The following is a 25,358-nucleotide window of genomic DNA, read 5'->3' as shown; positions in this document are numbered from 1 at the left end:
GTTGCCAGGGGTCTGGTATTTTTGCCTCTTGGCAGGGAGGAAAACCAGAAAATACTGGACATTTTAAGTGTCCACTATTGTCTGAATTTTTTTTACCTGACAGGAGGCGAAAATACCAGACTGTCCGGATCAATACCGGACACCTGGCAACCATAGATACAGTTGAAGAAAGTGTGCGGTAACGGGAGACTTGGAGAAGAGAGTCAGCGCAGAGAACAGAATATCCCATTGCAACCAGAGTAAGCCCACATCAGCCTCCATGCCAGGGATGCCAAATTGTAGTTGATTAACCAATAAGCAAAGGGTTAATGCCACAGACTATGCGCATTTCCCTCTCCCCCCTGCTAGTCAATGTCTTAGCAGCCTGGCTCACATGGGTCCAGGGCCTACCCCTGCTGCATTGAAGGAGTATTGGAAGTGGGTGTGCAGGCAGCCCAGCCCACACCCCCCCCCCCCATCACCCCGCCACTGCCTCTTGCCCAGAGCCAGCACCCCATGGCAACAGGCCGCCACTTGACAAGGGAACTGGCTCCCCTTGCGGATCGGCTCCCGCCTGGCACCCCCCCCCCCGCGCTGTCTCTGCCGCCCAGGCCCCACCCCCCCGGCCTAGACTAGCCCACCAACCGCTGCGAACTCCTGAGGTAACGCCTGGTGCAGGCTCCTCGTGCCTCCGCTCGCTGGTCACGCGCCCGCTCGGACACCCGGCTGCCCGGGGCTGCTCGCTCCGGCGGGGGGCGGGGCCGAGATTCGGCCGTTGGCACCTGCCTGTGCTGAGCTGCGGCAGCACGAGCCCGGGGGCGGGACTTGGGAACAGAGGACGTGCCACGTGGGGGGAGGGGAGAAGGTTCGCGAACGTGGCTATTTCCCGGGGGGGGGAGGCGGAAGCGGAGACGCAGCGCGAGGCCCGCGGCCAGTCCCAGAGTCCCCGGCGGGCAACGCGCCTTCGATATAAGCACCCGGCCGGGCTGGGCCACGCTGCCGCTAAGCGCCCCGCACCTTCCCGGGCGCGAATTCCCGGCCGCCCGAAGGAAGGGGGAGGGGGAGAGGGAGAGGGAGGGGGCGGCGCGGCTCGCTTTGCCCGCCCCAAACATGGCGGCTCCGGCAGCTGCCCGTTGGCTACTCCAGCTCACGTGGGGCCGCGCTGCGCGGTTCTGATTGGCTCGCGCCCTGAGGGCGGTGCCGTCGGGCAGGGAGGGAGCGGCGCGGCTGGAGGGCGGGGCACGTGCCGTTGCCCGGAGGAGCGGCCGAGATGGAGGCTGAGGAGAGGCGGCTCACCTGGTGAGTACGGGTAGCGCTGCCCCGGGCTGGCGGGGCCCCGGCCCTGCTGAGGCGGGGTCCCCCTGCCCGCCGGGGGGGGGGGGGGGGGGGGGGGGGGGGGGGGGGGGGGGCACAACCGTGCCTGCTGCGGCGCGCGCGGGATCTCCCCGCCCCTCGCTGCTGAGCTCGTTGAACGCACGTGCAGGCGCCCCCTGGCGCGTGGGCGGGGCCGGGGGGAGCGCGCGCTGCAGCCGGGCGCCCTGGCAGGGCTGCTGTGCCCGGCGCTTGCCGTGCAAAGGGGCTGTCAGTGGGAAAGCACCAGGGCGAGCAACCGGCCCGCACCCCGCCTGCCCCCCCCCCCCATGTGGCGGGGGGGGGGGGCAGAGAAGTCTCGTGTGGACGCTGAGTTCGTTAAATCGCCGTTCATTGGCTCGTCGAGTTTCCATCCACTCGAGCGGGGAGTCCCCAGCTGGCTGAGCTCTGCGCTGCCCTGGCAACCGCTGCTGAGACATTTCAAGGAGCAACGCCGCCCAGCTGATCCCCAGGTGCAGCTTTGGTACCCTCTCTCCTGCCCCCCCCCCCTTTGCTGCCTCTCTCGGATAGAGGCAGCAAGAGTGGAGGAAGCAGCTAGTCCACTGACTATCCAGTAAATATGTGTGTGGGGCGGCGTGTCCCGATTTTATTTGGCCGAGGAACCCTTCTCAGCTTCTCAGAATTTCAAGGAACCCCTAGGCTTGTCACGCAAAAAAAAGGGGGGGAGAGGGACCCACCAGTTCATGAAAATCCCCACAAATGCATGAAAATCACACTCCTTCCCCAAGACCCCCACCCCCGTTTGTTGAGGCATGATCTGCTCTGTTCCCCTCCTCTCCATCACTTGCTGTCCCCAGCCCTTATACACTCTCTCTAGGTTGACAGAGGAGGTGTGGGGTGGGGATTTGGGTGTGGGAAGGGATGAGAAGTACAAGCTCTGGGAGGGAATGTGGATGCAGGAGAAGGGGATGTTGGCTTGAAGAGGGGGCTCCAGGCTCGGGAGTGTTGGGCTCAGGTGGAAGGTTGGGGTGCTGAGCAAGCCATAGGCTTGTGGATGTTGAGGGTGCAGGAGTTTGGGCTGGATATGTGAGGGGCTCGGGGCAAGAAGGTTGTGAGTATGACGGGCTCAGGACACAGATTTGGGGTCAGGTGGTGCAGGAGTGTTATGATGCTGCAGTGAGATGGGGGTTTGGCCCCCTTTGGGGGCTTGTTGGCCAGGCTTCATTTTTAAATAAAATATTATGTCAAACTCAAAGTTTTAGCGTTGTCTCTATTTATGAGAGGGGTGAGGAACCTGTTTTGAGTCAAGGGTCACTGACCCACAGAAAAGTCTGTTGGGGCCACACAAGTGAGATTCAAAAAAAACCCAACAACCCTCCAAAGACCCCCAAGCCTCACTAATGTGGTCCCAAATGTACTGGTGGGAGTTCTCATTTATGAAATCAGGACTTCTTGCGCAAGAAATATGATGCTTCTACTCAGGAATAAGCCCTTTTGTGCAACTGTTCTTGCACAAGAGGGCAGTGTAGACAGGCAACATGAATTTCTTGCACAAGAAAGCCCTATGGCTAAAATGGCCATCGGCACTTTCTCGGGCAAGAGAGCATCCACACTGCCATAGATGTTCTTGTGCAAAAGCACAGCTTGCACATGGCAGTGTGGACGTGTTCTTGCACAAGAAACCGCCAGTGTAGACACAGCCTAAGAGTTTCCTCGCATGAGCAAAATGAATTTTGTGTTGTGCACCAGAACTGAGTTCATGTGGCTTGTTTGGATGTGCCACTGTAGCACCCAAGTTATTAATAAATATTTTTAAACCTTTACCTTTTCTCTCTGCTGCCATGTTTCCTCCCTTTGCTCTATCAGCTCCCCTGGTGCCTGCTGCCCCCCCAACCCTTCACCCTCCTCTGACTCCTGCCCTTCTCTCAGCCCTCCTGCAACCTGCCCCCCCTCCACCAGCCCTTCTCTTCTCCCTGTGCCCACTCCTCCAGTAGCCCCACTCTGATCATGTGAGCTACCCCTCCTCATCCCCTCTCCTAACACCTCCCTCTACAAACCTGCTCTGCGTCTCTCTTCTGGTGCTGGTCCCTCCCCTGCAGGTTTCTGCCGTTCTGCTTCACCCCTAGAATCCCCTGGCACTTGCACCTTCTCTTACTTCTGCATCCTCCTGTTGCCTCCCTCTTCCCTCACTGCCCCCTTTGCCCTCTTTTTCCCTGATGCCCACCCCCTCACCACCATCTGCCCCCGTTCCTCTCATGCCTCTGTGCCCTCACACATGACTTGCTCCATCCCGGCCTCCCTCATGCCCACCCCTTCTTTCAAGCCTTCTCCCAGCACCTCCCTGTCCCCTCTCTAGCCCCCAATGCCTTTACCCTCTCCTCTCCCAGCATCACCCTGTCCCCCTCCCACTGATACATCCCCTCCTGCCTTTTTCCTCATTGTCTGCACTTGGCCCCCTGGCATTTGTCTCTCCTCTACCCTGTCCCTTTGGTGCCTTCCCTTCCTTTGCCCCTCCGCATAAGCCCCTTCCTCTCCCAGCACTTCCCCTTCTCCTACCTCTGCACTCCGTCCCCAGACTCCGAACCCGCAACTTAGCCATACAGCGCAACGCAGGGCCCAGCAGTTTTAAAATCCCAGGCCATGATGTTACGGCATGCCTGGGCATCTCCCCGCCTACCGGTTTGAGCACACTGCGCAGGGCGGCAGAAGCCAGCAAGGGGAAGCTCAGTGAAGGTTGCGCACGGCGGGGATGGGCACGGGAACAGGGGAGAGATGCTCTGGAACCGGGGTGGGAGGACACATGGCGGGGGCCGAGGCCCACTCCAGCTCCAAATATTGGTGGAGCATGGGCACCACGAGCCCATACAACTCGCTACCCATGCCTCTGCTGGCTAGCTGGCTCTTTGTCTTTCAGAGGGGGTGGGGGAGTGCCAGCTCCTCGCGGAACCCCTAGTTTTGCTTCGCGGAACCCCAGGGTTCCCTGGAGCACCAATTGGGAAACACTGGTGTATGGGATAGTTTCCTAGTCCTTAACGTCCTTACTGCATATTTGAGTTTCTTTGTTTGTTCAAAAACTCTTCCTAACTGGTAAGAGCTAGAACCACCAAATACAGTATACAGCTTCCTCTTCTGGTAATTCAAAGCAGCATAAAGGTTTGGTTGTGCCAGGAAAATGGGCTTTACCTCAAATGGGATTGCTTCTCAAAGCCATACTGAAAAGAGACAAAATTACCAGGCTGGCTGAGGGTGCTTTCCTCTTTCTCCCCCACCATTTGGGACTGCCTCAGCTCTGAACTTCCCACCCCCTGGTGCTCTTTGGGAGTGGGGCTAAAACATCCTCCCACCCCTGGATTCTATGGGGTCATGACTGGCTGTTCCCCTTCATCAGGGATTGAAGGGACAGTGCACAGTTTGCTGCATTTTTCTCTCTGGTTAGGGAGAGCAGGAGGAGATGAGGTATGCACTTTTTGCTTACTCCCTGACAGGGACAGGATGGGCAAGAGCAAGCAGCCCTAGTATAACTCTTGTGGGGATGCCGAGCCATGGAAGGTCAGCATTGTCCAACAGTATTACCAACACTTCCTCTGTTTACTGGGCTCATAGGCTATATCTACACTGCACAGTTATTTGAAATAAGGCATTCTGGAATAGTTATTTCAAAATAGCGTGTCTACACTGCAGGAAAGCCTGAGGCTTCTCTAATGTAGATGTGCTAGCTCAATTTAGAGCTCCAGCAGAAATAACTTAGAATGGCCCTGGTGAAGGGCTATTTCGAAATAGCAGAAGTGGAGCATCTACATATGCCTTACTTTGGAATAGGTGTTATTCTTCGTAGAATGAGGTTTACAGAAGTCGGAATAGGTCGTCCATTATTTTGAAATTATATTATATTAATAACGGCTGTTATTCCAAAATAACTTTGCTGTGCAGATTTACCCTCAGAAAATTAACTTGTAGTATTATATAATGTTGTGTAATACAAGCACACTTTTTTTTTTTTTTTAAACCAGGGACACTTCACCAATAAATGGTAGTGAAGTGTTTTTCTCACGGAACATTTATGAAAAATATTCCTTGGCTCCAACCCTCTTTGACCTGTGGATTTTGTCAAACAAGTATGTATTCTCTTTAAGCTGTTGTGAATATTCTTTGTGTTGCCTGTCAAAACATACTTTTTTCTCTTATTTAACTTGAAAAACATGACAGCAAGGAAAAATATATCTTGTTACCCCAACATGTAAGGAAATTCAGTTGTTTGACAGTTTCTATCTTCTTTTTTGGGGACCTAAAGCAGGAGACAAGTTGATGCCTCAGGTAAGTGGTCTGATACTCGGCTCCATCGCTGATCCCAAGCAAAAACCTTAAGCAAAACTCTCTTCACTGGCAACTTCCAAAGATGAGGCTCCCTGTGGCCCAGTATCTTTGGTGAGGCTGTCTGTGTCCCACTCCATCTTTATTTTATTTGGAGAAGGCTGATGATGTTGTTTGAGCTAGAATCCCATTTATTCATGTCTAACGATATGTCTGTTTGCATAGATGCAATAGTATACTAGGTTTTTTTATAGGCAAGATCACTGTCTTAAACGGCAACTAAAGCTAACCAAACTACATACAGCTGAAAAATGAGACATGGGATGCTACAAAATCAGCAATGATAATGGCACGTGTTATTAATTCCATAACATTTGTTTCTAACGCTTGTTGACAGTAGGACTAGAATTTGTATGGCTTAAAGGAGTTGTCATGCTATTTGTGAGAAGAGAATACAGGTGTTGAGTACGTTAGAGCATTGTGACACGCAATTTGCCCTTTCTTCAGAAAACTGAGTATGCACATTGATTTTTTTCATCAGTTTTTCTGTCTTCTGACTCTTTTTTATAGATGAGCTAATGTATTTTTAAAAACGAACTAAACCTGTTTCAGAAACCAAATAATTACTAGACTATGTGTGGATTCAATATTTCAGATCAATATATATATATTAATCCATTCAAAAACAGTTTCTTCATTTACCTATACTAGGGGCTACCCAACCCCGGCTCTTCTTCCCTTCCCTTCTGCCCCGCCCTCTCCGCCACACACCTCCGGGGAGGGCCCAAGGCTGACCCAGGCCCTGCTCTATTCCTCTGCCTCTGGGGAGGGCCCCGCCCAGAGGCTTCCCATGCCAGGCCCGGCTCTTCCCTTGACTGCTAGGAGGGGCTGGGCTGAACTGCACCAGACCCAGCTCTCTCCCAGCCACTGGGCAGGGCTGGGCGCAAGCCATGCCGGGTTCTCCCCTGGCTGTCAGGACGGGAATCCCCTCCTTCCTGCTGCTGGGAAGGGTCCAAGGTTCCACTGGCCCCAGCTTCCCCCCCCCCTCCCCCCCCCCGCTCCCAGTCACCAGGGAGGCCTCAGCCCCAAGGCCACCCTGGCTCTTGCTGGCCCCTTGTCTCCCCCCCAGCCTGCCCCCCCCGGACCCACCTCTGAACCCTTACCCTCCCTCCCCCACCCTGATTGTCCATCTTCTCCACCAGCTGCCAGGGCGGGGTGGCACCTGGCTCTTCCCCAAGCCTCTGGGAGGGACCAGGCTGTGCCATAGTCAGCCCCAGCCCTCCACATGGGCCCTGGGAAGGGCCAGGCTGGGAATTGGTGGGACTTGTTCCTGTGGATGCAGAGTGATGTGATGATGTCACTCTCGTCCCACAGGAACAATTTTTATAATTATTTATTTGGAGAGAGATGTGAAGACCTGAATTCAGCTTTCCTTCCCTGGAGTGGCTTTTCGGGAGTACAGTAGTCCTTGCCCTGTCACTACTTTGGGCAATGTCTCTATCCAGTAGGACTTGGACTGATGCTGTTGGTTTCACCAGTGGATTAAGCTATTCTGTAGGAAAACTCTTGAATTTTTCAAGACCTGCATGAAATTTAGGATTGGCCGACGATACACTTGGAATGTGATTAGTAGTCTTGAGGTACATCGTTCCCTAATATCTTTTTGGCCTAAATTGCAATTTTAATTTTAGTAAAATGACTACAGAGGTAAGTTTGAATCAGAAGAGACAGCTGTGTGCCAAGGTATCAGAAGAGACAGTGATGAGATTTAAGGAATTGTAATCAAGGGAGTTTGGACTTGGGTAATTCATTACAAATGGGAATTATGCTCTTCTTTTCCAGATATTCCTAGCATTTGTGAGTCTTTATATAAGGACTAGGGATGTAAAAGAGTAGTCAGCTACCCGATAAGCCTAGGCTTATCAGAAAGTGGAGTCGACTACTGGCATTTCCCCCGCTCTTGATGCCTCTGTATTAAACGCAGCAAGCGGAAGGAGCAGGCCCTGGTCCTTGGGGGAGCCAGTTTAAAATCTGGTTCCCTGCCAGCACCATCTCCGCAATGCTGCTTCCCCCCGTTTCTTCCCCCCCCACACACATCAGAGGCACCAGTGGGGGTGGGAGTCCAGGGAGGCTACTCCTGCAGCAGCCCCTATCCGTGAGGGGCCCCAGCTCCTCCCTGGGATCCCCCACAGATAGGGGCTGTTGAACTGGTGCAAGGTACGCCCAGCTCTTACTACATTTAAACTGCAGAACCTCAGTGGGGGGTTGCTCTTTCTGAGTGATTTCGCTTATCGATGAATCGTGTAGTCTGTACAAATTGTATCGACTACACGATTACCTGATTACCTGCCTCTTAACATCCTTACTAAGGACCCCTGATAATATTTAACTGAAATGCTACTTTTCTCTCCCCATGAAAGCTGTAGCTGAGAGAAGAGTGGATTGCATAAAATGAAGGGGAAAATTTTAAATCGTCAGCTCAAATAAAGTATAACTGCAAATATGAATGGAAAGGCCCTGTCGGATTATTTTGGTATGCACTCTGATGAAGATTTTGACAGCACTGCACGGGAAAATAATCTTGATGTGCTGCCATTTAATTCTGTGCTGAATGTAGCCAATTTAAACTGCTAGAATTTCTTGACATTCCTACGTTGGCAAATCTGAGTCAGCATCTTGTCTCTGCTGCAGCTTAATTAAATTTGCCAGTTTGTGCCATGAGGATGGACATATTCTCATATTCAGTGAGACAGCTGTGAAGTATTATTAAGAGTTGTGGATGTGATACTGTTAGGTCTGAATAGCTCTTGAGACATTTTTTTCTAGTGCTGAAATCCAATCTCTAAAATATGTTTTTCCAAGATCAGCAGTTAATGTTCATTTTGTTAACCTAAAATATGCTCATTTTAAAACATCGGTATTGTAAATACATAAGGGCTAAGTAAGCCTTTATATGCTGAAGTTGTTTAAAAAAAAAAAAAAAGCTTATTGAACATCTTGCTTCCTATTGTTAGGTCCATTTCCTCCTCCATGCTGCTCTTCACTATTGTTATCTTGTTTTAACAACTGATTCCAGTACTGTTTGGTGTGCTCCGTTCTTGGCGTGTGGGGGGGGGGAAATCTTTGAAATCTGGATTTTTCCCAGTTGTTACAGCCATATTTCTTCCATTTTAAAAGATGCTTCAATGTCAAGTACTTCTTTTTTACTGTCACAACTTCACTTCAGGAGTCAGGCCTTGCTGAATACAAATTGTTGACACAGTTTAACAACTATAAGTAACGGACTTAAAGATGGCCTCAGACCTTGCCAGGAGAACAGACACAAAACTTGTAGACCAGTGGTCACCAACCAGTAGATCGGGATCCACAGGTAGATCTTGAAGCCTTTGACAGGTGATCCTGACAGGTATGGCTGGGAGGTTGTGCCAGCATTTAATTTGCCTCTCTCAGCACTGCCATGCTGCTCCTGCCCTTTGCCTTGGAGCTGCCTCCCACCTCCTGGGAGCCTTCTGCTTGCTGTGCAAAGCATGGGAAGAAGAGAAGGTGGTGCTGATATCTGGGTGCCCTTCTCTTCTCCCCCCCCCCCATGCCCCATCTCTATAGAGCAGAGGGGGGACAGGGAGTTTGAAGGGAGTTTGCTAGCTGCTTTTAGAAGTGGTGCAGAGCCAGAGTGGGGTGAACCAGCCTTAGCACCACTACCATCCAGAAGCCATCTGTGGTAAGCGGTGCCCAACTGGAACCTGCATTCCAAACCTCTGCCATATCCTGAACCCCTCCTGCACCCCAAACTCCTGCTGTAGTCCTGAGTCCCCCCAGACCCGAACTTCCTCCCAGAGCCTGAACCTCCTCCTTCATCTCAGCTCCCTTCCCCAGGCTCAACTTACAGTCTGGATTGCACTTAAATTTAGAAAATGATCTTGTGCTTAAAAAGGTTGGAGACCACTGCTGTAGACAAATGATATTCAGACTTTTCTAGCTCAGGAGCCAAACTGCTGATCAGCACTACCCAAAAAAGCCACAGTAGAGTGAGTTCATTGTTTCAATTACTATTTATAATATATAAAAATTCTCGCAGCAAAATGAGACCATTTATTCTATAACTGATTAGTAATGTAGTGAAAATCATCCTGATTGGTTAAATAATTAAATCAGTGTTTTAATATCATATGCTGTAAAGATCCACATTAAAGAGCCACTTGCAACTCCCATGCCTCAGTCTGAGTATCACCACTGAAGATTTATCTTATCACTATGATGACCAACACCCCTCACAACACACATTTCAAGATCCATGGATTCTGAGTTGGTCTATCATATGTGATATACCTCATTCAGTGCACTAAATGTCCCAATAACAATGATGTGGCTAAAATGAGACAATCCCTATGCTCTGGAATGAACTCTCACAGAAAAATTATAAAAGACAAAACCATCTCACCTGTGGGTGAACACTTCACAAAGTGTTCACTTTGTATCTGAGCTATCAGGTTCCATCCTCAAAGGAAGCCTGCACAACACCTTGAAAGGCAAGATTGGGAGCTTAAATACATAATGTTGCTACACAGTAAAAATTATGGTGTGAATAACAGACTAGATATATTGTTTATAACTATAGTCTTTAAAATCCACTAATCTGCTATCCCTCCCCAGATTTATTTTTCCCTCCCATTACTATGGTGGATTGATGCACCACTTCACTCTGAGTGATCCTTTGATACAGGTGTGGCCAATCCGTTACGAAGAGCCAAAATAGTAGTGGATACAGCACAAAGAGCCGAGGGGAAAAAAGTTGTTGGGGGGGGGGGGAGGGAGCGTGCAGGAGGGAAGAAATGGGGGGGGCCAGCCACAGCCCTTTTAAGAACAGAGAAGGCATTGCCTTTTAAGGGTGGCCATTTTGAAGTCTGCAGCATTGTCCTGTGCAGACAGAAACACACTGCCTCTTTCGGAGCCACGGCTGCGGAAGCTGCAATTTTTTCTTTGAAGAGATGCATGCAGCTTGCAAGTCATGGGTTGGCCAACCCTGCTTTGATATATAGTTGACACACCCTAGTGTGTTTTTCAGGCCTGAAGAAGAACTCTGTGTAAGGCTTGGTCTACACTACATGGTTAGGGTGGCAAAAGCTGCCGTGTGTCAACCTACTATGGAAGCATCTTCACTTAAATTTGTGTCCCGCCAATGTAAGTGCCTCTCTGTGTCAGCATAATACCACATCCTGGAGCAATGTAGAGTCATAGTTGATGCTAGGTGAATGCGGTGTCAGCGTAGATGCCATGTTGCTTACATCAACTGTTACTGGCCTTCAGGACCTGTCCCATAGTGACAATACAATTGATATGAATGTGATGAGGACACATACACTGCTGATGCAAGGGATTAAGCTTGCAGAAACACAATTAATTTAACACTGCTGTAGTTGTGCCAGTGTAAATTAACTCAACATAACTGTAGTATACACACGGCCTAAGCTAGAGATTTTGTATCTGCCTAACCGAAGTTGGGCAAATAAACAATTTTACCTCATCCACCTTTTGTCTGTAATACCTGGGGCCAACATGGCTAAAACAACGTTACGTACATAAATGGCAGACAACAGACTAGGAAGCGAGGCCTCATTCATAGTGAAGATATTTCCAGAATAAAGAGTACCTATGTTTTGTGATTGGCTCTCTCATTTCCATACCTAGTGTAACAAGATGCAGCTGATGAAGTGGGTGCCAGCCCACAAAAGCTTATGCCCAAATACATTTGTTAGTCTTTAATGTGCCACAAGATTCCTCATTGTTACACTTTCCAGAGGGATAGCTGTGTTAGTCTGTTTTAGTAAAAACAAGTTGTTATACATGTTTCCTGGAAAAGTGGAGTGGATCTAATAGAAATAATGACCAATTTTTTCTTCTCTTGAAATCAGTGTGAAACTCCCATCATTCCTAGGATTTGACTGTTTAAATAGAGCACAGAATAATGAAATGTACGTGGTGGAATGGTATAATAACAGCATTGTTCTATTAATTATGTGTTTTGTCTGATAATTGGAAAACGTAAGGTCTGCCGTGACTGCCAGCCTCAGTTTTCTCAGATACAAATCTCCATGTGAAAAATGTAAATTGTAAGTTGTTTCATTTATCACTTTTATTTCAGACATAAAGAAGAAAATGTAGAGGCATCAGTTAACGCTGTAGAAGATGAGAAAACATTTAACAAACAGTCTGCAGCTTCAGCTGAGGAGGAAGTTAGATACACGGCTTATGATAATCCTTTTCCAGAGCCCAGAATCCCATATCCTTATGTCTCTAATCTGACTGAGAAGGAGCAGAAGACATATTTATATCTAATGACTAAGTTTTCAAAAAAATGTGTACCCCACCAATTTAGTGTAAAATATGAAAGAGAATATTCCCAGTACTTGGTAAGTGTTAAAATTGTTTTTCTCCTAATATTCCTTTTAATAATCCAAAGAGCATTTTCTAAAAGTTATTTGTTGCTAAAACTTTATTAGAATTATAAGTCCTTAAACATTTCCAGTTTCTCCTATGTTTTCTCTCTCCAGCGATGAAATTTGAATTTTTTACTGAGGATAATTGATGTCTCGTTACTCTAAACATAGTTGAATAGTTTCCTTGATGCCTCCTGCTTCCTGTCCTTAATTCTGATGGTTGTTATAGGAGGAGTGAAAATGATGAATTGACCATAAAATAAGTAATAAATTCAGTACACACATGTAGAATTTCATAAAGTTTTAACTGTATTAGAAGTTAGATTACACCATGATGAATATGTCCTTCTATGATGGGTAAACTAGTTTAGAAGCCCTATCACAACCCACCTCAGAAAAAGCTGCCTAGAATAGTTGTGTGGGAAGCAGCCTGCAGTGAGATCAGTTCGTTGCTAAAGCTGGAAAAAGTGCATGATGTGTCTGTAGAGCTTTGCAGAGCCACTGTATATTCGAATCCATGGATGCAGATATCCGTGTATCATTTTGCAGATCAGATGCAGATTCACATTTTGTATCTAGCATCATGCGTATGTGCAGATATCCACTTTCTATCCATGGATCATTTTTGCAGATACCTGGATACAAGTTTTGTATTTGTGTATCTGTTTGTGTGATGGAGCTACCAGACTTCGGACAGAGCAATGCTGGAAATGGGGGGGGGGGGGACATGATGGAGCTCCCCATCTGATAAGTCTTTAAATACATTAATGGTGGTTATAAAAAGGATGGTGATCAATTGTTCTCTCCATATCCACTGGGACAAGAAATGATGGGTTTAATCTGTAGTGAGGAAGTTTTAGATTTTAGATCCAGAAAAACATTCTAACCTTAAAGATAGTTAAGCACTACCATAGCTTTCTAAGGAAGGGTGTGGAATTCCCTTCGTTGGAGGTTTTTCAGGTTAGAAAGACGTCTGTCATCGGTGGTGTAGGTGTACTTGGCCTCACCCCTTAGGTGCCTTCTAACCCTATGTTTCTGTGATTTTTGTATGCTGCTTATAACTTAGGCTGCATCCCATAATAAAAGACTCACTCTTTTAATACTGTGGAAGACCTTCATGTTGACCCTCAATACTTGCTATAGCACGTGCGACGTTATATTTGCTCTTCAAACTGGGTGGCTGCATCATTAGATTTGAGTCCTGTAAGTGGCATTAATGGATTCATTGGCTGTGGCTATTCCTCTATGACCGTGATGGTCCTGTGGTTCCTTCATTTTGTCAGTTCCTTTCTCTTATGTTGTGTCCGTGAATATACTTACCAGAAAAATTAGTGCCTCTTTTTTTTTTTTTCTCTTTTTCAGCAACAGGGCTACTGTTCTATTGTTAGCAGAAGTGTAAGTGCTAATGTAGACAGGGGCGGGCTCATGTCAGCTTGCTCTAACAGTGCCCATGTTTCACTCTCCTTAATTAGATTACTAGTATGTGTTGCAGGAAGGGAACTTTCTTTTTAAGGTAATAGGCTCTAATTGTGTAAGCTGCATTTTGTGTTGACTTCAGTGGAGGTGTACAAGAATCTGCCAATGTAGAATATTTAGTGAGTGCTGGGCCATATTCTCTTCAGTTCTGCACTGAGATACTGGCACTGCCTTTTTAGACAAGTCACTTTTTGGGTGATTTACATAATCTACTAGATACTTTGTAAATACGCAGATATGTAATGAGATGTGGTAAATCTATCTTTTATTATAATTCGTATTTACAATTACAGTTTAGCTACAGGGTTGGGGGTTTTGTTTTTTTCCTGTTGTATTCAAAATGGGACTCATATATCTCCTTTCTTATTTCAGCAAATGAAGGAATTTGTGAACCGTGAAATAGCAGACTTTTTAAAGTTTGCACAAAATGCCGCAAAAAGTTGCTTTCAGGATTATGATACCATCTCTGAGGATGCACTGCTTTATACTGAGGTAACAGAAATGTTTGAGTATTGTATTCATTCATTCGTTCATTGAATGAAAATATTGGAAAAAGAATAAAAACATACTAGGTAGGGATGAACAGACGTGCAGTATAAATTCAGTAAACTGAGGTCATTGACTACATCAAGAAATGTAGTTTTCTATCAGTAAAGCATGTGACAGAATACTGTTTGTGTCTATTTTGGATCCATAGGTCTGGTGCTTTCGAACAATCCTTGGGAGAACCCTTTCAGTGTGCCAGATCACCTTAAGGGTCACAGTCTTTCACCAGGGCAAGCCCCTTGGCCCCACTGCCTCCATGGAATGAACCTCACAGTCCTCAGCACTCCTTCACACCATGAGCTCCCTTCAGCAAGTCCATCTGAATTGGACACCTGAGAGTGGTGCATACCCAAAGTGAGCAATGCACCTTCAGCATTTGCACTGACTCTCATCTAGCATTTTAAAAGCTGTAGGGTTTCTTAGCGGTCTGGAGTACAACATAAAAAGTTCATGGTTACATAGAGAACAGAAAATTACAGCAAAGTTTGTCTTGGTCAGCCGCAGGTATCCCTCCCACCCCTCTCTTGGTCAAACCCTTTGACTCCATTTTTGTCCCAAGTCAGGGAGGGACTCCTTCAAGCAGCCCACACTTAACAACCCCACCTGGCTGCCTCCTCCATTCTTTGCTCTTATTCTAGGGCAGATATTGTCACCAGTCCCTCCTCTTCAGCCCTTTGTTGTCCTGGTCAGATACTGCTGGCTTCGTTGGAGGATTGGGCCATTCATGAGCTTACTAGGTTTCAAATGCCCATTATTTTAAACTCTCCATGGACATGCAACCAATGCCCCAGACAGCTAGGAATCAGTCATACCTGTTTGTCTATGTCTTTGCTAAGAGTAAGAAGCTTTTCCACGCCACCTATTTAAGCATGTAGCATCTAGGGAAAACTGGGGTGTGATGAGGAACGACAGTGTTCTTACACAATATTGCAGCAAATTCCCACTCAGTCCCAATAGCAAGCCAGAAATTACACCTTAAAATGCATTTTTTTTTTCAAAAAATAGATGTTACTGGTTTAGTGTCATGTAGTGGATAATGCAGTGAATTACATGGATTATCCATTATATGGAATGATTCTCAGATGGCCAGGGACTGAGTCTATTTTCTTGAATTCTGAAAAAGTGGGCCATTTTATTTCACACTGTTCTAGCTATAATTTGGTGGTGATGTTACGCAAAGCTGGGAAAGGTCACCCAGTATACTGGAACAGGTAAGACTATCCTAGGAAAATGAGGCAGTTATATGTCATTAGCAAAGTAGGGTGAGGGCAGACCTCTGCTGAGGTATTTTTCTATTACATTAGTACATATTCCTTCCGTACTGTAAAATAATGAATAACAAAAATAAAATCATAAGAATGAGAGGCAAGAGTGGAATTTCTGCCTTTATTCCTGCACTAATTTGCAGTGGGTACAGAAGTGGGAGGTCCTGACATTATAGCTTTATTGTTTCAGAAAATGAAGGAATAAAAACATGGATTATTTAACACTGAGGTTAATCTTGATTTGTTATAAACAAACCTTCATGTGTATTGTGGCAGTTTGTGTCCATTTTTTTTAAACAGAGAACCCTACATCCTAGTCATAAAACATGGCTTCAAATGTAAAAATTCCTCCTTGTCCTTTGGTCTGTGATTTATATTGAACAAAATTACTTGCCTGCAGTTATCTTGGAAGCAGCAATTGTGAACAGATAATGGAATATTTTTTTTTAGGTGCAAGTAATGAATTACTAAGGTCCCTGAGAACACAATATGAAACTAGTGTAATTTGTCTCAGCATCCAGGGTTCATAGGAATGCGATTCCACAGGGAACATTCCCCTACTCTTTAACTTTGCATTCTTCACCTGAAGCCTATATAAAACAGATACTATGGCAAAGGAATGATTAACAATGTTCCAGAGTCCAACAAGAAGGCTGAGCATGACCATGAGCCTACAAAGAATGTTGCTTATTTGCTAAGAGAAGGACTTAACTACTTCAGTGTAAAGTGCCCCAACAATTTCTTCTTTTTTGACAGACCTAAACATATATTTACAGATTAGTATCTGAATACAAATCTTTTGAGTACTAATATCTTCATGTACTTTGTCAGCTATGATTGTTACAGCTCCATAGACTTTTTATATGTATGATACAATAAGGCTATGTCTATACTGGTGCGATCTAGTGCCAGAAATATGCAAATGAGGTTACGCGTGGAATATTGCCGAGCCTCATTTGCATATCTAATGAGCCACCATTTTTGCAGAAGAGGCTCTTGCGCAAGGAGCGTCTACACTGCCACTTCTTGAACAAGAGGCGGTGTAGACACTCCTTCTTGCGGAAGAGCCTCTTCTGCAAAATGGTGGCTCATTAGATATGCAAATGAGGCTTGGCAATATTCCACGCTTAGCCTCATTTGCATATTTCTGGCACTAGATCGCACCAGTATAGACATAGCCTTATTGTATCATACATATAAAAAGTCTATGGAGCTGTAACAATCATAGCTGACACAGTACAAGTGTTTATTTGCATTCTACCCAAAACTTCAAAAGTTTGAGACTTTTCCCCATCTGTGTAAATTTTTCATAGAACAGAACAACAAATGTTACTTATGGCTCTCAATTACCACAGTCATAGATGACTTAGCTGGCTTCTCGAAGAAGAATTTTAAAAATAAATCCAATAGCCCTTAAGACTTTTTAAAATTGGCAAAAATGTGTGAGATAGGAGCACCTTAATCTGTTTCTCTGTGCTTTTTTTTTTATTCCTGCCTTATCCTCTGCAGAGCCCCAAAACGAGTTCATAAGAACGTATAGCTACTTGTGAAATTATAAACTCTCAGCAATTTATGCAGAGGAAAAATAACAGTAAAAGAGTAACCCATTTAAATGTGGGTGTGGACCATGTGTGTGTGTGGCCACAGTTTGTGGGTATTTTTAAGGATCAGTTTTTTAAAATGTGGCCATGGATCACACAGTGACTTAATGTCAGATCCAAGTATAGAATCTGTATCTTGGATATTCCATTCCTGTCTCTTGACCACAAGATGATCCCTCCATCTCTCTTATGTTCCTATCTCTCACGTCCATCTAGAGGTGCCAGTTTTGGCTGGATGTATTCCTCGATGTTTCTGTACACAATATAATCTTTAATTACATATTAATCTTTAATTCCTGAGACTCCAGGGCAATGCTGGAGGATGATAACCCTGTCTCCATCATGTTATTGGAGCACATGCCTACCTATTTTCTGGAACAGTGCTTTAAATAACAAACAAAAAAACCAAACAGCCTCCCACCAATCTGTTTTTCCTTTTTCCTCTTGTCACAGTCTGTTAAACTGAGTTCTAAAGAAGAACAAAGAAATTTTCTGAACATAATCTATTTGCAGAAATGAGTGAAATACATAGCTGAAAACACAAGCAGATGTAACTTTTGCAGCAACATTGTAATTTTTGTGAAACTGGTACAGTATTGATACATAGGCTACATAATTTCTTTCTTTTTCTTTAGCAATTTTTAAGTGCTAGCATTGCACGTGTGAAGAAGTACCCTGAGTTTTACAGCCTCCTTGACATCACCAGTATCATGGGAGGCAAATTTAATACAGAACTGTCCTTGAAGCTGGAGAAAAATCTTCTTGTATTGGTAAAATATATGTATATTATTTTCTGGTAACTTGAATTCAACAGGCATTGCAATATGTCACGGGTTCCCAAACTTTTTGACTCTGGGGACCAGTAAATCCATTCATGAGCTTTTGGAGTACTGCTAACATTTATTTGCATATTCATTAAGCAAATGATGATTATAAAAATTGATTCTGGTCCTCCCAAAGTCCCCAGTGCCAGCTTTAGGAAAGCTTTTGATATGGTCTCCCATAATATTCTTGCCAGGAAGCTAAGGGAATATGGATTGGATAAATGGACTGTAAGATGGATAGAAAGCTGGCTAGACCAGGGTTTCCCAAACTTTTTACTTTAGTTAGAACCCGGTTTTTTACTACTGTTTTTTGCAGCCCAAAAATATAAACGCATATAAAAAAATGAAAGAATAAATTTTCACTGTTTGTTATTTATTCACAAAAATAATAGTACATAATATAAATCTTGATATAAAATACTGCCCAACTTATTGTTACCCTAATTGCAATTTAAGCTGTAGAATTTTAACAATTGTAATGTTTGTTCATTTGTAATTTAATGAGTTGAATATAAGTAATGTATTATGTGTGCATTTTATAGCTTTTAAATAACTAAAAAGAGAACAAATGGGAATGGTGATGTTGTTTTGCATCACATAACTTTGTCAGGAGCAAAAGAAGCAAGTTTTATCCTCGAATCTGGTTCGACATTCAAACTATTTTTATATTTATTTTTGAAGAAAACCAAAGACAAGGAACTAGTTTCACACTTCTATGTTGTGACAAAAGGCATTAAGGATTTGACTTTCTCAGATAAATGTGAATATTCATTTCTACAGCTCAACCAAAAATCAATCAAGGAGAGTTTATCAAAGTTCTCTTTTAAGGCAGAGTCACAGGAAAGTTCAATTAATGAATCCACTTCTGATGCATTCAGTTGTAATATTTCTTCATTTTCGGTGTCAGCAGTAAACCAGTTCTTAATCGACATTTTACTGGTGTCAGTTGGAGGAAAATATTCATTTAAGCTTGATGTTTGCCCCAACAGATGTTCTTGGATTGCTGCAGAAATCGCATCTGAGATATTAGTTTCAGCATATTTTTCTTGTAGTTCAATTAAAGTACAAAAAGATTTAAAGTTTCTCTTGTTAACTCACTGTGACCGTAAACCAAGTTTTTAATTGTTGCCTCAACTTTTTCGTGAACTTTGAAAAAATTAATTTTAGTGCCTTGTAAATTCAGACTTAAGTAATTTAAAAGACAAAATATGTCACATAAGTAAGCCACCATTGTTAACCAATCAAATTCATGAAACCTGTCTTTAAATGTAAATATAACATCTTTTGCCAATGCAGGGTGTCGCTCCAAGAACAATAAAACTTCATCCTTTATTTCAAAGAGTCACTTCAAAATGTTTCCTTTCGGCAGCCATCGAACCTCACAGTGTAGTAAGAGATGCTCATGTTTATTTCCTAATTTGTTGCACAAAGCAGTAAAGATTCTGAAATTCAAAGGACGAGATTTTATATCATTTATAAACTTCACGCATTCTTGAAGAGTGGAACTCAAAAGTGATGGCATAGTTTTCACTGCTAGTGCCTCTCTGTGAATACTACAGTGCACCAATGCACAGTCTGGCGCTGCAGCTCAAATCCGCAGGACAATCCCAATGTGAGACCCTGCCATTGCTCAAGCCTAGTCTATTATCTTAAAAATTTCAGCAGCCGTTCTTGTTGGAAATGGTTTACAAAATAAGAGATCTTCTTGAATGGAGCTTTCGTAATCATATCTAACAAAAGACATCAACTTGGCAGCGTCAGCAATATCCGTGCTTTGATCCACTTGTAATGCAAAAAACTGACTATTCTGTAATCGACGTACGAGAATTTCTTCAATATTTTTCACCATATCTTCAATTCTGCGTTTCACTGTATTGTTGTATAAAGACAGCGAACCCGACCGATTTCCTTTTTTCCCCTCCATAAATATGGGATGTAAATAATATGCAATGCAGGAAGTATTAACTTTTCGCCAACAGTAGGTGAACAACCTACTATTTGTTTTGAAACATCATATGAAGCCAACACAAAGTTTTCATTTGAAGAGCACATAAAAAGTGCACTTTTCATGCTTTTTTGTTGTTGTTGTTGTTTAAGCAGAAGATAATTCATTTCTCTTATTTATGAAAAAATCTATGGGCTTACTTGTGTGTACTGGATGTTTGCATTCCAAATAGCATTTCAGTTTTGATGGTTTCATGCACTCATTGGATAGTTCTGCATGACAGATTATACATAATGGTAAGTGATTATCACTACTAACACTTATAAAACCAAATTTCAAATACTTGTCAGAATAATTGCAGGTCCAAAGCGTTTTTATCATCTTCTCACTTTTATTAGGCTGCACGTCATTTGAACATTTGTTAGTTGTATTTCCAATCACATTCTTCAGCCATTTTTCAATATTGAAGATGAAAATGAGAGGGTATTTAATTTAAAATAAACAAAGAAAACTTAAGCATTTAACTTAAGAAGACGTACACGTTGTCGCACCGCGCAGAAACAAACCAAGACTGCTGTGTCCCGTGACAGGAAAACCAATGAGACCGGCTCAGCCACGTGAAAATGCACATGCATCGGGGAGACAAAGCCCTTTCCCTGGGCCTGCTGCCGCCCTTGCCAAGTGGCCTGCGCTCCCCTGGCAGTTCCCAAGCGCTGTGCTGCCTGTGTAGAAAGCCTGCCCCCAGGCACAGGCTGGCAGCTCTCAGCCCCTGCCCCTTTCACTCTGAAGGAGCCAGCGGGCGGCAGGGTGCTAGGACCGGGCAAAACTCACCCACCCACCTACCAAAGAAGTAAGCGCTGCCTGGGATCCTACTCATTATTCCGAGCCCTGTCAGGGAGATGCACAGGGATCGCCACCACCCAGCAACCTCAGCTACTTCCTCCACCCAGCCCGGCCCAGAGCCTGGGGGACCCAGTGCCGCACGGGCAATCTGTGAGCCCGGAACACCCCGGCAGTGCTAACCTGGGCTCCCTCCCGCCCAGCGGGTGATTGTTTGCTGAGGACCAGTATTTTTTTTTTCTATGGACCGGTACCGGGCCACGGACTATAGGAAATGCTGCAATATGTAACTCTTTATCAATTTATATCATTCTTCCATATTTCTGCTATAGGTTACAACTTGCAAGACATAATGCTTCAGTAATAACTAAATCAGCTTTGGAAACTGCAATGTAACCATTCTATATCCATATTTTAAAAATATAAGCGACTTAATTTTAGAGGGTATTTATATAAACAATATTTTATTGTGAATACTGATGACAATAAATGTTTGATACCATTTGATTTTATTTAAGGGAAAGGCAAGATTTGTTAAAGTATGTTCACCTGCCATGCAGATGCAACTACAGCTCTCCACGGATTATAAAACTATAGCATCTGTTGCAGCCCCGGAACAGAGAGCTTCTGCTATCCATGATGTGAGTGACATTTGTTGTTACAACGTATTAATGAAAGGTAGACATTTTATTCACATCCGTCTTTAGAGGTGCATGATCATTGTAGTATTTCTGTAAAAGTAATCCTGCCATTTAAAGGTTTGAAATAGCACTAACAGCAATAGCTGATGTTCACTGCAACAAGGTCCATTCATTTCAGTAGACATTGGATGAGGCCCTTAGAATGTGACATATTGACTATCTGTAACCTTCAATGAATTTAGAAAGAGCTGTTGTTTGCAGTAATTTGTAGAGTAAGTTGGATTATAAAAAAAAAAAATCAGTTTACCCAGGATTTTTTTTCTCATTGGTCTTTATCTGTTAAAGAATGTGAATTTAGACATTGAATTACAGTTTATTAGGTTATGCCAGATTACTTTCTTAAAATATATCTTAAGTTACTGTTAGTATCCTTACATAAACATAGTAATAAGCAGTTGACACTAGGGATGCAATAGTGCAGTGATTTAACTGATAAGCAAAAGCTTATAGGTTAATGCTATAGATAACGCACATTTTCTCTCCCCTCTCCCGACACCAGTATATTTTTTAGCAGGCTGGCCAGCAGCCTGGCCCATTCCCAGTTTGTGCAGGGTCCAGGACCTACTCCTGCTGCGGCTCTGCGTTTAAAGTGTATTAGGAGCCAGATGGGCCTGCAGCCCAGCTCAGTTCCAGCTCATTTTGGGTCCGGGAGCTCAGACCCTCCCCCCGAGACAAGGGCTGCTGCCACTCCACATTGCTGCCTCTGATACAAGGGCAGCCAGTCTGTGAGGGGAGCTGGCTTTTAAACTGTCTCCCCTCATGGACCATCTCCCACCTGGCACCCCACAGTGCTGCCTTTGATACAACTACTTCTGTATTTTGGAGTGTTGGTGCTTATTTCTGAAATGCAAGAAGAGAAGTCAGGATGAAAGCATTAACATATCTCCTGGTACATCAAATGTAGTCCTGTTGTTGTGATCCAAATACAGTTCACCAGCAAGAACCTTGGAAGAAATAGCTAGTGGTTCTTGCTTTTCCCCCATAATTGTAATTTATCTGGAACAAAATACTAATTGTGGGGGAAAGAAATGTGTATGGGTTTTGATTGTTGTTTGTTTTTGTTTTTTGGTATGTCCTGCAGCTGTTTATTGCTTTACTGCTTCTGTGAATTACAGGAGCATAGAAATCTACTATATGTTTTTGTGTGCTATAAGATATATGTCTAGGATTCAAAGTGCACTTCTAGCATCTTAGAGTTTTTTGATTTTTGAACTTAAATATTAATGTTTCATTTGAACATTTCCTTTAAAATATATTTATTCAATACATATTTTTTTAAAAACTGATTATAACTAATTTGGTTTTGCTTGTTAATGTTTAAAATGTCATTAATGATTTATTTTATTTGTTTCAGGACATTAGTTTGGATCCAAATGCTGAAAAACTTGCTTTAAGATACTATCCTCAAGTAGTTTTAAACAGTCTGACATTATTTACTTTGTTGAATAATCATGGACCAAGCTACAAGGAACAGTGGGAAATCCCTGTTTCTGTTAAAATGATTCCTGTTGCAGGTACAGTATATTTTTATATACAGGCAGTCCCTGGGTTACGTCAGTCCGACTTAAGTTGCACCCCTAGTTACAAACGGGGGCGTGGGGGCCCTGCTAGTGCGGAGTGCCTCCCCCACTGTCGCCGCCTCTGGCGGCGCGGGGGGCGCTTCCCCCCAGCAGACCAGGGAGACGCGGAGCAGCTTTTCTCGCCGCGGAGGACGCGGGCGGCGGGACCGCCAAGACGTGCTGCGGTCCCGCCGCCCACGTCCTCCGCGGCGAGAAAAGCCGCTCCGCGTCTCCCTGGTCTGCTGGAGGGGGTGGGCAGCTAGTGCAGCCCCCTCTCCCACCAGCAGACCAGGCTTTTCTCACCGATGCCTGGGGTAGAGCAGCTGGGGCGCTGCCGGGTTGGTCCCACAGCGCCGAGGTGCGGCGCTACTGGACCAACCCGGCAGCACCCCAGCTGCTCTGCCCCAGGCGTCCCCAAGTCAGCTGCTGCTGAAACTGACCAGCGGCTGACTACAGGAAGCCAGAGGCAGAGCTGCTCTGCCCCGGGCTTCCTGGAATCAGCCGCTGTTCAGTTTCAGCAGCGGCTGACTTGGGAACACCTGGGGCAGAGCAGCTGGGGTGCTGCCGGGTTGGTCCAGTAGCGCCGCACCTCGGCGCTGCGGAACCAACCCAGCAGCGCTGCGGGACCAACCCAGCAGCACCCCAGCTGCTCTGCCCCAGGCGTGTCCGATTCAGCTGCTGCTGGTCAGTTTCAACAGTGGCTGAATCTGGACACCGGTTCCAACTTACATACAAATTCAACTTAAGAACAAACCTACGGTCCCTATCTTATACGTAACCCGGGGACTGCCTGTACCAAACTAATGATGCATCTGTTCCCAAAATTTGCATTTTTATAGTCCCTTTCCAAAGGTACACAAAGAATTTGAAAATCCTAATGGTCCAGATAGTGTTTCCCTACTTACACATACTTATACTTATGCACTGATTCTCTGTAACACTATGAATCATTAGCCAAATAATGTATACTTCTGTTGTGGTGGTTGTAAGATTACTTAGGTGTTTCTAAGAAATTCCTTGCCCTCAAATCTATTGGCTTGACCTTTATGACTAGGATCAGAAAAATCAAGAAAAGCAAAGGAAAAATAAAAGCAACAAAAGCAAAGAGAGGGATTAATTAAGACCCTCTTGTAATTCAGTTTTTTAGACATTAGCCCACACAGAAAGTTACAAGGCTGTTGACAACAGTCTTTCCAGAGATTTCTGATAGTTTTTTACACTGATTTAGGAGCCTAAATATCATTTTCAAAAGGAATGTAAGCATCTTTTGGTTTCCAAATGTTTAAATGCTTTTTAAAAATGAGACTGACCCCTGGTTGATACTACAGAGTTAGGTTGATGCAAGGTAGCTTGGAAAACAGTCAGGATTGTTCTTAGGAGCAAAATAGAAATGGCCACAGGCACCAGCATCAACAGCCGGGTCAGGGTTCTAGTCAGTCCAAACCCACCTCAGGCCATATGCAGCAATTTTGAAGGTACGATTGAGGACGCCGTACCAGTTGCTTTTTTTTTTCCAAAAATTCAGAAATTTTGACTCACATTTTGTATGTTTCCAGTGTGTTTGACCATTCTGAAAAGCAAAAACTAGTGACTGAAAATGGATTCATCTATATACCAAGACATACCATAATCATGTGTTTAAAAAAAAAAAATCAAAGAAACAAAAACTCATAGCTGTGACAACTCCTCCTTTCCTCTTCAAGGAATATGGTCTAGTGTGTGTCTGGTAGATTTTGGTCAGTATTATATAGAATCCTGCAAAAGTGTAGTTCAACAAATTGTAAAAATGTTTGTACTTAATATTCAGTATATCTCTAGCGTGTATTCTGTGAGCTTTATTTTTCTGACTGAAATTAGTTTTTTCCTTCTATTAGCCCTATGGAACCAATACAGCCATGGCAGACAAAGCTGTATTCTTACATGGCTCACACATCAACAAAAGAATTGTTTAATTCTGTTACAGAACATTTATTAGTATATAGTGACATATATTGGCTGTCGCAACACTACATATCTATGTCAAATAATTCCATTAAGTGAAAGCTATTAACTAGCAACTGTGCAAGATAAAGATGAAGCTGAACAGGGAGCGGGGTGGGGGAGAATCTTAGGATATTGAGAGGTGGCATTCCCTCCCAGTAAAGCCATTGTCTGAGGATCTCTTTTCAGTATTTTGTACCATGATCTACATTTTTCATTTTTCATTTTATAAAAGTCAGCATGAAAATTCAGCTATCTTTATAGCTGTGATTTTGCTGCTTTGTGAGGAATCATCTATCTGAGATGCAGATACCTTTCTGCTCAGTATCACTATGCTTTTCTGTTAAAAACCAATTGAGTTAATGTAATTTGTAATCTATAAATGAGCCAGGAAGGAATTTTTTTGTTTTATAAATAAAAAAGGTCTAATTTCATTTCAATTATCATATAAAAGTAAACGTAAAAATATGAGCTACTGCAGTTTGTCCTCTGTTCTGCAGCAGACAAACTGATAACAAAGTAATCTGATATGGTTTAAAACACTCTCCTGCCTTGTTACTTAGAATAACAACAACCTGTAAAGGTA

The 25,358-nt window shown here is 44.2% G+C and overlaps 1 protein-coding gene across 3 annotated transcripts in view; it reads left to right on the top strand.

Annotated features, from left to right (window-relative positions):
- Positions 1–1,061: 1,061 nt before the first annotated feature.
- Positions 1,062–25,358, top strand: part of ICE2 (interactor of little elongation complex ELL subunit 2) — a 52,121-nt gene continuing 27,824 nt past the window's right edge. For 2 of the 3 annotated variants that reach the window (XM_075897684.2, XM_075897685.2), the window contains exons 1-7: positions 1,062–1,278; positions 5,301–5,405; positions 11,741–12,008; positions 13,884–14,003; positions 17,559–17,693; positions 21,051–21,173; positions 22,588–22,747. In XM_075897684.2, the coding sequence (XP_075753799.2) occupies positions 1,250–1,278; positions 5,301–5,405; positions 11,741–12,008; positions 13,884–14,003; positions 17,559–17,693; positions 21,051–21,173; positions 22,588–22,747 (940 nt within the window). In that variant the 5' untranslated portion in view covers positions 1,062–1,249. The remainder of the gene's footprint in view (positions 1,279–5,300; positions 5,406–11,740; positions 12,009–13,883; positions 14,004–17,558; positions 17,694–21,050; positions 21,174–22,587; positions 22,748–25,358) is intronic. The other variant, XM_089781892.1, reaches the window with a different exon arrangement.

The sequence above is a fragment of the Pelodiscus sinensis genome, chromosome 14 (genome assembly GCF_052426305.1).
Source record: "Pelodiscus sinensis isolate ZL-2025 chromosome 14, ASM5242630v1, whole genome shotgun sequence".
Taxonomy (NCBI): domain Eukaryota; kingdom Metazoa; phylum Chordata; order Testudines; family Trionychidae; genus Pelodiscus; species Pelodiscus sinensis.
Note: the sequence above shows the minus strand (reverse complement) of the source record. Positions and strands in the feature narration are given on the sequence as shown.